Raw genomic sequence first — 13,954 nt, 5'->3', positions numbered from 1 at the left:
AACTTTATACACACATTGAACACCCCAGGAAAGCCACAAAACCTGGTGAAAACCTCGGTGTAATGGGCACCATGAGGGCAAGGCTAGGCTAGGGCGACCTACCTTGGCTTCATCTAGCCTAGGGTAGAATCTTACTTCCCTCAGTACCATTATTTTCTCTGAAGAGAGAAGTGTGGCCTTAAAATGGCCAGTTTAGAAAATTAATGAATGAGGAAAGCTGGAATTTCAGTGTTGTGGTAATCTCTATAACCTCCTAGACATTTCTAGACCATGCGTCATCTAATTTCAAGACCACATTGCTGCAATTTAAAAAAACCTTCCAACAAGAATATGACTTTATCAAAGCATCTATTTCTTTTTTAATATGGGCTTAAAAAGAAACTGGCAAAATCTACAGGCATAGACATATAGCAAAAACATTCTGCTTCCCAAATGATATATTCTTATTTTCTATTGAGAAGATACTCCTTAAAAAAGAAAAAGCCATCATTGACAGGCATAGGTGAACAAGACGCATCCTTTTCCCACCTACTCTGAGTTCAGTGCCAATTTGGAGAAATCTAGCGTGAAGCCAGGTGACTCAATGAGATGAATAAACCCTTTTGTTTAAAACGGAGACTACAGTTAATTTGACTTTTAAATAAAGAGTCTGAACACACTGGGTCACAGTCAACAAACTGGATCTTTGTTTGCTCACTGTAGATATAATTCAGAAGGATGAAGCTGCATAATAGATGTAACTTAGCATTTTTCATTCTCAACCTAAACATCTCATCTAATCAGGTACTATTTATGTCTCTATGCTGCCTGCTCCAGCACGGTAATTCATTTCCAACAAAGCTTATAATGACTTCTGATTTACTCATATTCTTTTCCGTGAAACCTCAGTATATATGTATTGATTTGATTTGGATATGCTGTCTAAAAGCCAGAGATCCAACTTGCAAACATTTCCATATGCCCTTGTTCAGTTCTTCAGTTGCAGCTTAAACCTTGATTTCTGCAATATTAAACTCATTAAATAGTCACAAAACCATTTTCAATTCTAAAAGAAAATATTGGCAAGTGCAGATGAACATAACTGAAAATAGAGATTTGTCATAGGTTCAAGAGTTAAAACAGCTTGAATGTTATTTAATAAAATTCAGCAAGTTCCAAGCCTTGAGAAATAATTGCATTCCAAAGACTTCAAGTCCTTATATCACTTGAAACTTCCACTTACTCTATAAAACTTAATGATCAAAGCCAAGTCTTTATGATTAAAACAGTCTTGGCCAGAAAGACAGAGACATTCAAGAAGCTAGGGAACTTCTTTTCTGTTTGTATAAGGTTGATAACCTTAGAGAGTCAGCATAAAATATGGAAGGGGATGTTTGATTCCCTTCTATACAAAGTGAATCTGAAGTAGGTCCTAGAGACAGTGCAAGTTCAAGGTGAGAGCACCCAGTTTGGTGAACAAGTATTTTGGTGAACAAGGCTGCACCACTAGCTCATTTCTTCACCACCATCTTCAGGCTCTGGAGTCTGACTGCTTAGTTTCCAGTGCTGGCTCCTCCACTTTCTGGCTGGGTGACCTTGGTAAGGCATACCTAACCTCACTAAGCCTCGGTCACCTCACCTGTAAAATGGGAAGAATAATCATAGCACCTATTTCATAAGGCAGCTGTTAGGATTAAACGAGGTAATGCAAAAACAGTGCTTAGCATGATGTCTACCATACAGTCCATTCTCAATAAATATTCTCTAGTAAAATCTACAGATAAAATACGTGAACTAGATGTTCTTGAAGTATCCCTTCTAGCCATCAAATTTAATGATCCCAAGCCCGGGCTAACAGTATGATGGTACAGGCTTACATAGAATGCTAACAATTATAGGCCTACTTCTAGAATCGCTCTCCCACCCCACCTTGGTTGCCACCCCTCTGTTTGTATGTCAGTGCTTGAAATTATCCTATTACCAATATCTACCCATCAGGTAGGCTCTGCTCTCTACTCAAATGCAAACATGTTGAGAGTCCACCATACTGGGTTTAATTTATCAGATCCTTTCTATGGAAAAATGAGCTGATAACAAGTCAGAATGGGGGACAGAAACAGAACAATCATGATAGGGAGGTAAGAAGCATGGAGAAATAGAAGCTGTGCACAGTAGACTGAGGAGAGGAAGGCTGAGGTGGGAGGATGGCCCTGGAAAACAACGGAGGCCAAAGGAGAGTCCCCAGGGCCTGGGACATAGTACAGAGAGAGAAGGGCAATGAAAGGGAGGCGAGAGGAGCAGAAAAGATCACTATTGGGTACTGAGCTTAATACCTGGGTGATGTAATAATATGTACAACAAAACCCTATGACACGTGTTTGTCTATGTAACAAACCTTCACATGTACCCCCAAACCTAAAATAAAAATTTTAAAAAAAGAAAGGGGATGGGCACAGTGGCTTACACCTGTAATCTTAGCACTTTGGGAGACTGAGGTGGGTGGATCATCCATCAGGAGTTCAAGGCCAGCCTGTCCAACATAGTGAAACCCCATCTCTACTAAAAATACAAAAATTAGGCAGGCATGGTGGCACGTGCCTGTAATCCCAGCTACTCGGGAGGCTGAGGCAGGAGAATCACTTGAACCCGGGAATTGGAGGGTGCAGTGAGCCAAAATGGCAACGCTGCACTCCACCTTAGGCATCAGAGTGACACTTCGTCTCAAAAAAAAAAAATAGTAGGTGAAAAGATGCAGGAAAGAAAAAAAAAAGAAGGTGAAAAGATGCAGGAAAGAAATATCAATATTTTTATTTTATCTAAAGGGAGCCTTGCATGAACTCCATTCTATAATATTCATTAAGCACTGTGCTTAGTATCGAATAAAACAAACAAACATGGCTCTCGCATACTGGGAGCTTGCCACCTAACCCAATGGGCCATGATGATTTCAATAAAGGTTGTCAGACACTGTACTTCCAACAGGGACTTCACCCATGCAGATGAAGATAAAGTGTCCCATTAAGCTCCCTAATTCATTTTTAAATAGCTTCAAAGTTTTGTCTCTATTAGGTTCTCAAATAAATTATGGTTGCAAAACTGTTTATAAAGAGAGTCTGCCCTTTTTTGCTGATGGAGAAGAGATGTCCTGTTTTAACCACATGCCCTGCTAGTTTGGAAGCGTTCCCATCCATTGCCACAACCTCCCACATGCACTGACTCTTTCCCTTGAGCGGCACATAAAGCCACAGGCTCAGAGAACAATGGGCGGTCCCCCTGATCCTGTCACCTGCCTGCCTTCCAGTGAGGGCTGTTTTGCTTTAACTTCTACCTGGGCTCACGTACAATTGAGAGGATGCTAAATGTGTCTGTGCCTCAAGAACAAGGGCAATCTCACTAATAGTTACTGGCTCAGAAAGAATAACACTTATAAAGAAAGTTAATTATGGGAATTAAACACAGCTTGTTTCTCTTTTTGAAGTATGTTTTTTTCATGCCTTGAGGAGGGTGATTTACAGACACATTTGTCTCTTTTTAGAGAAAATTAATTCCAGTTGGTGTTCTGGGCAGAAATGAAGAGAAGGTGGAAGAAGACAAAGCAGCTTCTCCCCTTTCCTTTGCACTGAGGGCAGGCCCACGCCACTTTCTCTGGTGTGGCCACACCATCGTCCACACGGTGAGGCAGGGAGCCTGGGGTGGGTCCTGACACATTTTGCTGCTGTCCATATAAAAAACAAGCACAACTTCTAATGTCAACTGCTAAGCTCCATTTTTTTTAGACAAAGTAACTATTGCTTTTAAAAACGATTTCAAAATAATAGACACAGAGTAGAGGGGACAATGCCATATCCCAGCAACGAGTTAGCGGAGCTTCTATTAACACTTCAGCTCTTGTCCACAGCCTAATGGCTGTATGCTTGGGAGTCATAAGATATTAGCCCAGCTTTTCAACATGAATGGTAATAATAGTCATCACGTGTTGGGTACTCACCACAGCCAGTCACTATGCTAACATCTGAAGAGGGTTATCTAATTAAATGCTCAAAACAACCCTACGCAGTAGGTACTATTATTATTTCCAGACTGCTTTACACCAAATCAAGGTTCTGAACAGCTGCTCCAGACCCCTTGAGCATGAGGCTCCTCTCATTCATAGCACACAAATGTGAAGATATTTAGGTCTGGTGCATTTACATTGAAAAGCAGAAAACCATTTCTGAATTTGTGCATTTATTTTTTGAAGATGGCTCTACAAACTCAGCAGCACTATTCAGCTTTCCTAAGAGTGTGAGAAAATTAAGAGTTTAGAAGAGAAAGGAATTTTCTTTCCTGAAAAATCTAGAACATTGTTTTTTTGTGGTGGAAGCAGCGAGAGGGAAAATGGGTAGGTACTATGTTAAAACTGCAATTACATACAGATGCTTAAAGAGTGAGTCTAGATAACTGCATTTGAATTTCTAGTAAAGCAAAATATCCCTGGAAGTGATTGAATTTAACAACTCATCTGATTGTTAGATGAAAAGCAGAGGCCCAGGGAGGTTGAAAGACTTTCCTGAAATCATCCAGGGAGGAGCAAAGCCAGCCCTGAATCCCAGGTCTCCTAATGATTAATCCAGAACACCTTCCACTTCTCTTTTCTGCCACATGGCCTTAAAACAGAAGACAACCCAGATGGGACAAACTAGACTGAAGAAATATTCATAATATTCTAATATTCATCATAAACCATCAAGGCATCATTATCTAGTGTTTTTTCTTCTAGAAGGAGCAGTGCCCCCAGACTGAACGTATTCCATGTAGTTCGGGGAAGATGATGCCTCCTGACAATGGCATCTCTACCTCACACCTTCCTTCATCACTCAGAAGGCACAGGTTTCCTTAAAAGTATTCATCCTGGCAGCAAGGAAGGTAAAAAGAAAACTGTCCTTTTCTACACACATTAGGAAATTATATGCATAAAACCACAAGGCAGATGTGAAATAACCAAGTCAAATTTTTCATCTGGGATTTGGCAGCTTTGCCAAACATCATGGTTTGTATCAACATCAACATCATGGTTAACAACATCACCACATTATTTGCAAGACAAGGCATTACACACGAAGTAGATCACTCTTCTGTAGGAGGTGGAGAATGGGCATTTTCCAGGGTTGTTGCCAAATAATGGGAGTGTCACTTCCTATTCACTTCCCTAACCTGGCTCTGAAATTGGTTAAAAGACAAGGAACAGCCAGAAATTACCAGGAGAGGTTCTAAGTCGTCCTGACTGCATAACTGGCTTAAAAAAAACCTAAAGTGTAGTATGCTAATCAGTCAGAATATCCCTTCCAAATAGCTTATAAAGAGAAGAAAGAGAGAAGATGTTGCTAGTTCCAGTTACTTGCCATTCCCATGGGAAAAACTCGGACCATTTTTCTCTTTCCCTCCCGGAAAGTGGACATCGCAGATGTGCTTGCCAGCATCTTTACAGCCCTTCCTCTGGCATCAACACTTGGATCTTCCTCTGGAGACCACTCATCTCCCACTCTCAGGCCTTATGGTTCAGAGTATGAGGGCCCCCCATCCTGGTCCCTACCCTCCCAGGGTATGGAGTGGGCCTCAGGCACCATTCTGGCCAATTTGTATATTCCAACCACCTGGGTCCAGCTGGTGGTTCTAGGATAGGCATGGGATCCAAGTGGATCATCTGAGATTCAGGAATCTGGAGGGCTGGAATTACTGGGAAAGGGAAGTTGAATGGATAGGCTATACCTGCCCTGGGATGGATAGAGAAGCAGGAGTGCCACATGAAAAGAACTTGCCTGAGAATGAAACCAGAAAAGTACAAAGCCAAGAACATAGATCAGGAAAGAATGACAGGCACAATCCTGATGACAAAGTAAGGGCACCCAGATCCAGCCACACCTGATGTTAAATCAATCAATGCCCTGTTTCACTAAAGCTGCTTTAAATAGGGTTTCTGTCACTTGCAACCAAGAGCCTTAACTAACACACCCTTATTTATCCTTCAAACCCCGGTTTAATTGTCACCTCCTCTGCTTGGCCTTTCCTGAGGATCCCATACTGAGGTAGCTACTGGTACCTTTCCTGTGGCTATTAGTCTTTACAGTTACTTCTCTAATTTTTTCCTTAACTTCTTTTTTCTTTTTTCAAGACTTGTGGACCAGAGATAATATTTCTCTAATTGTGCCTTTCATCTGTATTGTAATTATTAGACCTTCAGATTTAGGGAAGAGTCAATGTCTCATAAATCACTGAATTCCTAATATTTGTCCAGTGCCTCAAACATAGCAGATACTCAATATATCTGTGCTCAGTTGAATTCAATTCTAAATGTTCTTTCAGCGAACACTGGACCCTCAATGGTTTCCCATTACCGTTAGAATAAAGTCCAAACTCTGCCACAGGCAGCCGGGCCCTGCAGGATCCACTGGCCTCTTTCTGCTCAGCTCCTACCACGGCAGCTCTGTGCTTTTCCTTGAACCCACCAAGCCTGTCCCCACTGGAGAGTCTTTGCATTCCTTGTTCCTTCTGCCAGGAAAGCTCTTCTTACAGATACTGCAGAAATTACCCCACCACATCATTCAGGGTTCTGTTCATTATCTCCTTGTCAGACAATCTGATCCAAAATAGCACCTCCTTCACTCTCCAGCCCTTGCCCTACTGCATCTCTTTCATGACACTTGTCACTGCCTGACGGTGGTACCTAGCACGTATTTTAGTTACCACTGCCTACCTCTCTAGAATGTAGGGCATGGATTTTTTTTGTTGTTTTTCAGTGTTATTCACCATTATATTCCTAGCACCTAGAAGTGCACCTGTGTTCTCAAATGATTGGCTGGTACACATTTTTAAAATAATCTTAAAAAGGATGAAAAAAGCAAACCCTAAAACTGAAACCAACATAGACAAATGAATGTAACTGTGTATGAAATTTTAACATAATCTCCCTTAAAAATAGAATTCTTTTAACTTTTAAACACAGTACTTTGATTATAAGTGTGTAGTGAGATACAATTTAAGGATAAAAATCATTGCAGCAAAAAATATTAAAAGTAATTTTGATGTTTCTTGTTGGTAATGGTGCTCATGTAGTAATTCTGAAACCATTTTGGGCATATTGTAGAAGCAATCAAAAGAGGAAACATACTGATGCCATTAGGAACCACAGCCCTCAATGTGGGAGAAGGGGTAAACAAATACAGAACAGAGAAAAGAGAAGAGAACCTTGTGGTATGGAATTAGAATTATGGGTATCAGCATGAAGTCATTTTGTTTCCTAGCTCTGCCCACAGACAGTCTAAAAGCAATGACATTCCAGCAGCAATGGGTCACTTAGTGCTTAGCACTTGCTTTTTAAATGCCATTCCCCAGGAAAAAGAAACAGCATTCTGTGAAGAACTGACTGATTGCAAGGCTAGGGCAGGGAAAGTATAAGAAGTACAAGATGCTTCTGGAACATACATTTGTGTCAAAAAGCAAGGACATGCTTGGAGAATAATGGGGACCAGTCAAAAGGGCACAGGAGCCAACTGAAGGGGTTCCCAGTGACCAAATTTAAAGCAACGTAAGCATCAAAAACAATAAAACAAATTTTAACAGATCAAATAGAAATAACAATCTGTGAATCCACGGTACTATTTTTTAAAGTAAGTAATAGGAGGAAAAGGGAAAAATCTTCCCTATGGAAGAATGCCAGGTGGTATCTACAGAAAGATACATTAGAAAAATCACCATTTTATCACCCCCAGTGTAATAATTGATTCAGACAGAGATCATCAGTGGATGCTAAAACTATTGGGTGGCATTTTTTGAGGAAATAGTGTTTGAATGGTCTTGAATTATTAATTAATTACAAACATAAACAGGTGCCTTTACAATGGCAAGATCTGGCAGACACCACCTTGACGGAGTGATCCGGTTTAGCATCACCAACGGTGGGACAAACTGACTTCATGTGCCTCCTGATGTGACACACCAGAAAGTACACACCATCTATGTAATGTTCTTGCTCAAATGTTTTGACATAACCTAAGCACTGAGGAAAAAATCAGACAAATTCAGAATATGGGACATTCTACAAAGCACCTGGCCTGGACTCTTCAAATCGTCATCATGAATGATGAGGACAACAAACAAGGCAGGTGACTGAGCCTACCTAGTGCACCCATGGTAATATGTGAGCATGCATTGGGCCCTGGGATTTAAAAAATGTTATGAAAGGGCTGGGCATGGTGGCTCATGCCTGTAATCCCAGCACTTTGGGAGGCCGAGGCGGGCAGATCATGAGGTCAGGAGTTCAAGACTAGCCTGGCCAACATGGTGAAACCCCGTCTCTATAAAAATAGAAAAATTAGCCGTGCGTGGTGGCAGGCGCCTGTAATCCCAGCTACTCAGGAGGCTGAGGCAGGAGAATTGCTTGAACCCAGGAGGCAGAGGTTGCAGTGAGCCAAGATCACACCACTGCACTCCAGCCCTGGGCAACAAGAGCAAAACTCCAACTAAAAAATAAAGTTATGAAGGGCATTTTGATAATTGGGAGAATTTTGAATAAAGGCTGAATCAATATTGATATGTATGTGTACGTGTATATACGTATATAGATTTTAAACAGACAAACTGCACTCATAATATATGTCAGTTCTGGTGATGTTTGAAGCACACAAGGAAACGTGACTTCTACTTACCTCCCCAGTGACATAAAAGTCATTATTTTTATATTCAGGAAATATCTGGAAAAACTGAATTAGTGCACTGCAAAAAGAAGAACAAGAACAATACAAATTAATCAGAAAAATGATTCAGGATCTCTTCATGCTAGGATAACAAATCTCACTCTTTGGCAATAGGTTTCACACTTGAAATAAGATACCACTCTGCTATGAGCTCCTGTAGGACATTTTATTTACACAATACCTGTGGGCTTACTTTGTGATAAGAAGTTAGGACAAGTGGACATCAATACTCTGGGCATGTTTCCAAATCACTGATTTACCAGTTTGGATCATCTAACTGTTGAGGGCACCCTGAGCAAATAATACAGGTTTCACATGTTACGTAGTAATTCTTGGAGGTAGTTCTGCAAACTTTATGATCCCATTAGCCCAGGTTTGTGGTGAAGTAAGGGAAATCTTAGTTGCTTACCAACCCCCACTGTGGGGGACTCTGAACATTTCTGATGGAGCTCCAAGAATGTCACGTTTTAATAACCAAAGAACAGAAAAACTGTAAGATGACTATAATTTAAAAGAAAAACAGCAAATGGCCACAGATATTCAAATAAATGTACAGTAGGCTCTGGGCTGAAAAAAAGAAAAACATTTACTAAAGAATGCTAACAGCCGGCCGGGGTGGTGGCTCACGCCTGTAATACCAGCACTTTGGGAGGCTAAGGCAGGCGGATAACAAGGTCAGGAGTTCGAGACCAGCCTAGCCAACATAGTGAAACCCCATCTCTACTAAAAATACAAAAATTAGCCGGGCATGGTGGTGCACGCCTGTAGTCCCAGCTACTCAGGAGGCTGAGACAGGAGAATCACTTCAACCAGGGAGGCTGAGGTTGCAGTGAGCTGAGATTAATCCATTGCACTCTAGCCTGGGCAACAGAGTAAGACTCTGTCTCAAAAAAAAAAAAAAAAAAAAAAGAATGCCAATAGCCACTTCAGTGATGAAATAGATTTTAACAGACTCAAGGAGTGATTTCATAATAAGCAAGAAGACAGTGGATTTTTAAATGATTCTTTACTTGAACAAAATATTTCAAAAAAAGGAAAACAAAAACTTGTGAAACTCAGTAGCTCTATGAGTGTTTTGACCCAGACTGCAGTGCCTGCAAAGCTAGGGGAGGTTTTTGGCCCAGTTTCCTGCTGAGAGACTAAAAGCCATGAACCATCCAGGGAAGATGAAAGGCAAGGAGGCTCTGAAAACCCAGGAGGATGGCGAAGTTCAGGGGTTACAAAGAGGCAAAATTGGGTCATTACAATCACCATGATCCTAGCTATATTTAATTTTCAAAGGCTGCATAAAAATTCACCATGAAACACTACTGTAGAGTTTCGGTGTATTTCTGTATTCATTATTTATAGTGGCCTTTGTAGCAACTAAATCTGAGAAGCTGCATTTTATAGCTTCTATGTTTGTGCTGGCAATAAGCTGGCTTTAGAGTGCAGATAAAAATAGGCATTCATTCTCCACCCTTCCCTCTCCAACCCTCAGGCTAAAATCTACTTCCTTTTCTCTCTTCCTGCTTGTTGGAATGGCAATAGATAATTTAGCATAGTAAATCTCAATTAAGCCTTTGGCTTTAGCTTAAAGTTTATTTCCTTGTAGTATTTGCTGGAGAGTCATTAGGGTTGCTGGATTTAGCAAATGAAAACATAAGACATGGCTTAATTTTGAATTTCAGATAACAAATAATTGCTTAGTATAAGTTTGTCCCAAATATTGCATGGAACATACTTACATTAAAATTTTATTTGTTGTTTATCTGAAATTCAAATTTAACTGGGTATTTTGTGTTTTATCTGACAATCTTGGTTGGAGATAATCTCCCAGGTTACTTCTATCTCGAAAATGGCAGGATTCTCCAGCTCAAGTTCCACTTGAGGAAGTTATCATCGAGTTTCAATTTCACAGTTTTTATTTCACAGCCAAAAAACTGGCTATTTTTTTTTAAGCAAGCACTTGGTAGCGTAGTAGCACTCCCGTTTCTTAAAAGAGAGTGAAGAATGAAAAAAGTAAATTTAGTAAATTAGATTTACATATGCCATTTGCTCATTTAACTGTATTTTAGTCAAGAACTCTTCTTATTACATGGTGAGCATTTTCTAGAAAATAGAATCTAGAATCAAGCCCACGTGAAATTACAAATTTTAGAAGCAGAACTGCTAAACATATATATAATACATAAGTGGCCGGGCGTGGTGGCTCACACCTGTGGGAGGCCGAGGCAGGCGGATCACGAGGTCAAGAGATTGAGACCATTTTGGCCAACATGGTGAAACCTCATCTCTACTAAAAATACAAAAATTATCTGGGTGTGGTGGCGGGCGCCTGTAGTCCCAGCTAGTCAGGAGGCTGAGGCAGGAGAATTGCTTGAACCTGGGAGGCAGAGGTGGCAGTGAGCCAAGATCACGCCACTGCACTCCAGCCTTGCGACATAGTGAGACTAAAAAATAATAATACATAAGCATGTGTGTTCACAAGTGCACACTCCATGCATTTATTCAGGTACAAGAGCTACATGGAACAAGAAGCATGCTTCTTCTCAGTGATTCCATTTGGCCACCTTGCTGGCATTGTGCCAAGGACTTGTCTCATAAACAGAATTTTAGTTAAGGGCTCTCTGCTCGCAGAAAGGTACCTTAAAGGACCAAAAAGAGAAACAGGTTGCGAGGAAGAATGACTAGGAGAAAATTATTCCGCAAATAAGTTTTTAAACAGAGATTGGGTGGATGCAGGGCAGAAAAGGTGAGTGGACATGATCATGCATTGTAGACCCAAAGACGGCACTGGAATCTGGTCGGTTCTAATGGAGTCAGAAGCATAATCATAAACACAAGCAACATTCAGGATAATCGAGTTTCAGATAATCTAAGCAAAAGCTCCATACCAACAAACGCCAAGCAAAGTGTACCTACAGTCACTGGCAGTGGACTTGAGGTAGGAGGTGGGACTCAACTACAAAGGTAGGGCTTGGACACTGGATCAAACTGAGGACTAGCTAAGACAGGGCCTGGGCGGAAGCAGCTTTCCATAAGACATGCCTATCAGTGGGCCATGTCAGTTTACCACTGTGATGGCAACACCCAGGCATTACCACCCCTTTCCATGGCAATGACCCAAAGACTCAAAAGCTACTATCCATTCCCTAGAAAATTCTGCATGAACCAACCCTTAATCTGCATGTAATTAAAAGTGGGTTTAAGTATGACTGCAAAATTGCCCTAAGCTGCTACTCGGACTAGGCAGTAGCCCTGCAGGAGCAGACACGGAGCTGTAACACTGCCCCTTCAATAAAGCTGTTTTCTTCTACCTCCATCTCACCCTTGAATTCTTTTTTTTTTTTTTTTTTAATTGAGACGGAGTTTCACTCTTGTTGCCCAGGCTGGAGTGCAATGGTGTGATCTCAGCTCACCTCAACCTCTGCCTCCTGGGTTCAAGCGATTCTCCTGCCTCAGCCTCCCAAGTAGCTGGGATTACAGGCATGCACCACCAAGCCCAGCTAATTTTTCTATTTTTAGTAGAGACGGGGTTTCTCCATGTTGGTCAGGCTGGTCTGGAACTCCTGACATCAGGTGATCTGCCTGCCTCGGCCTCCCAAAGTGCTGGGATTACAGGTGTGAGCCACCACACCTGGCCACCCTTGAATTCTTTCCTGGGCAAAGCCAAAACCCCTCACAGGCTAAGCCCCACTTTGGGGCTCATCTGCCTTGCACTGGACCGATACAAGCTCAGCAACAGGAATCCTGGCAGTGCTGCTCTGTTGGAGCCCGTGAGGGGAGCCTCTTCTGCATTCATTCTACATCTAGCGAGGCTGAGCCATGATCCTCTCCACCTGGCATAGGACACAGAGTTTTCTCATTTCATATAGGAAGCCTGCTTCCCAGCTGCATTGCTATGAAGCTTTGTTTAGCAACACTACATATCATTTCCCATCGCAAACCAACATGTAGGAGAAAACTATAGTAGCACTTCCATTTGGCTGCTAAGAAAATAACTATAGGTCCACCACTAGACTGAGCCCCAGGAGGGCAGGGGCTTTGAGGACTGCTTACTACTGTCTCACCAGCACCAAGAACAGCAGCTGGCACATAATAGGCAATTGGCAAACAATGGCAGAAGGAGAGTGGCACCAGCTAGTGTACTCCAAATCAAAGTTAATACATTTAATAATTTGTTTTAAACCAGAGAGGCATTGTGACTAATAGCACATTCCAAATAAGAAAAGAGGGAGAGTATTTTAACATCTTGTTTGTGAAAAAGTTTTATTTCCAAACACAAAAGCAGCAAAACTGTGAATGGTAAATGTCTCCTTACAGCCATGCACTATTAATAGTCAAAAAGAATGAGATTTTCTGAAAAAAGAAAGTTGGTTTTCAAAGGGAGAAAATGAAAGCTCCACTCTTTAAACCTGTAGTAGCCCATTTGCAGGTTTCGAAGCGACCCTCTTATTCCAAACACCCATCTGGAGAGCTGGAGAGAAGAATGTGGTCACAAAGGGAAACGAATAGTGTAAACTATAAAGAAAACAGCTGAAATCAGTTTTCTGCACTACCCTTGATTAGCTATTTTCCAGTTCTAAGAGCCCGAAGCAAAAAGAACTACAACAGCTATAAACAATGGATGCTTTGAAATAGGTTCCCTTTACACGTCAGGAAAGAGGAGACGGACCACATGTCAGCAGTTGACATCCCCATATGGAAGGGCAACTGGAAGCTGTAACCGTCTTTGGGGGAGGGGAAGGAGAGACAGACATGGCCTGGCAGTGATGCTCTGTCTTAGAGGGGGCCCGATGCATCTCTTCAATACAGAACCTCTGCCCTCAGGGTGTTTGCTAGTTAACCACTGAGTTTGTTTGGATTTAAACCAAAGAGGGATGGGAGGTGGGGGCAGGGAGTAGGTTTCTAATCTGAAGAAAGAGAGCACACAGCGCCAAGAGAGCCCTGGCCCTGGCTCTGAAGAAGCCTGTGAGGAGGACTGCCGTCCGTTACGTCTGTGGAGGGAAGGGGAGGAGGTGCTGGGCGAACATCCCGCCAGCATCTTGGCAGATATGTCCCTAGGACCCTACTGTATGTGGAAGCAGAAGTGTGGGGTCCTGGGCATCCCCCTAGAAACTGAATAGAAGTGATCCAATCATGGAACACGTGAAAAAAGCGGAGAAGACAACAGCCATATTCTTTTCTGGGTGGGCAGAGGGAGAGATCCTTGGGAAAGGGGCTTGGAAGTAGTTCTTTCTTCTCTCCCCCCAGCCACTTAT

The 13,954-nt window shown here is 41.9% G+C and overlaps 1 protein-coding gene across 12 annotated transcripts in view; it reads right to left on the bottom strand.

Annotated features, from left to right (window-relative positions):
• The window catches only part of CPVL (carboxypeptidase vitellogenic like), a 273,532-nt gene that overhangs the window by 154,781 nt on the left and 104,797 nt on the right, over positions 1 to 13,954 (bottom strand). For all 12 annotated transcript variants that reach the window (XM_055293562.2, XM_063609709.1, XM_055293553.2 and 9 more), the window contains one exon: positions 8,664 to 8,730. In XM_055293562.2, the coding sequence (XP_055149537.1) occupies positions 8,664 to 8,730 (67 nt within the window). The remainder of the gene's footprint in view (positions 1 to 8,663; positions 8,731 to 13,954) is intronic.

This window comes from Symphalangus syndactylus, chromosome 9, assembly GCF_028878055.3.
Source record: "Symphalangus syndactylus isolate Jambi chromosome 9, NHGRI_mSymSyn1-v2.1_pri, whole genome shotgun sequence".
Taxonomy (NCBI): Eukaryota; Metazoa; Chordata; class Mammalia; order Primates; family Hylobatidae; genus Symphalangus; species Symphalangus syndactylus.
This window is presented reverse-complemented; position numbering and strand designations above follow the sequence as displayed.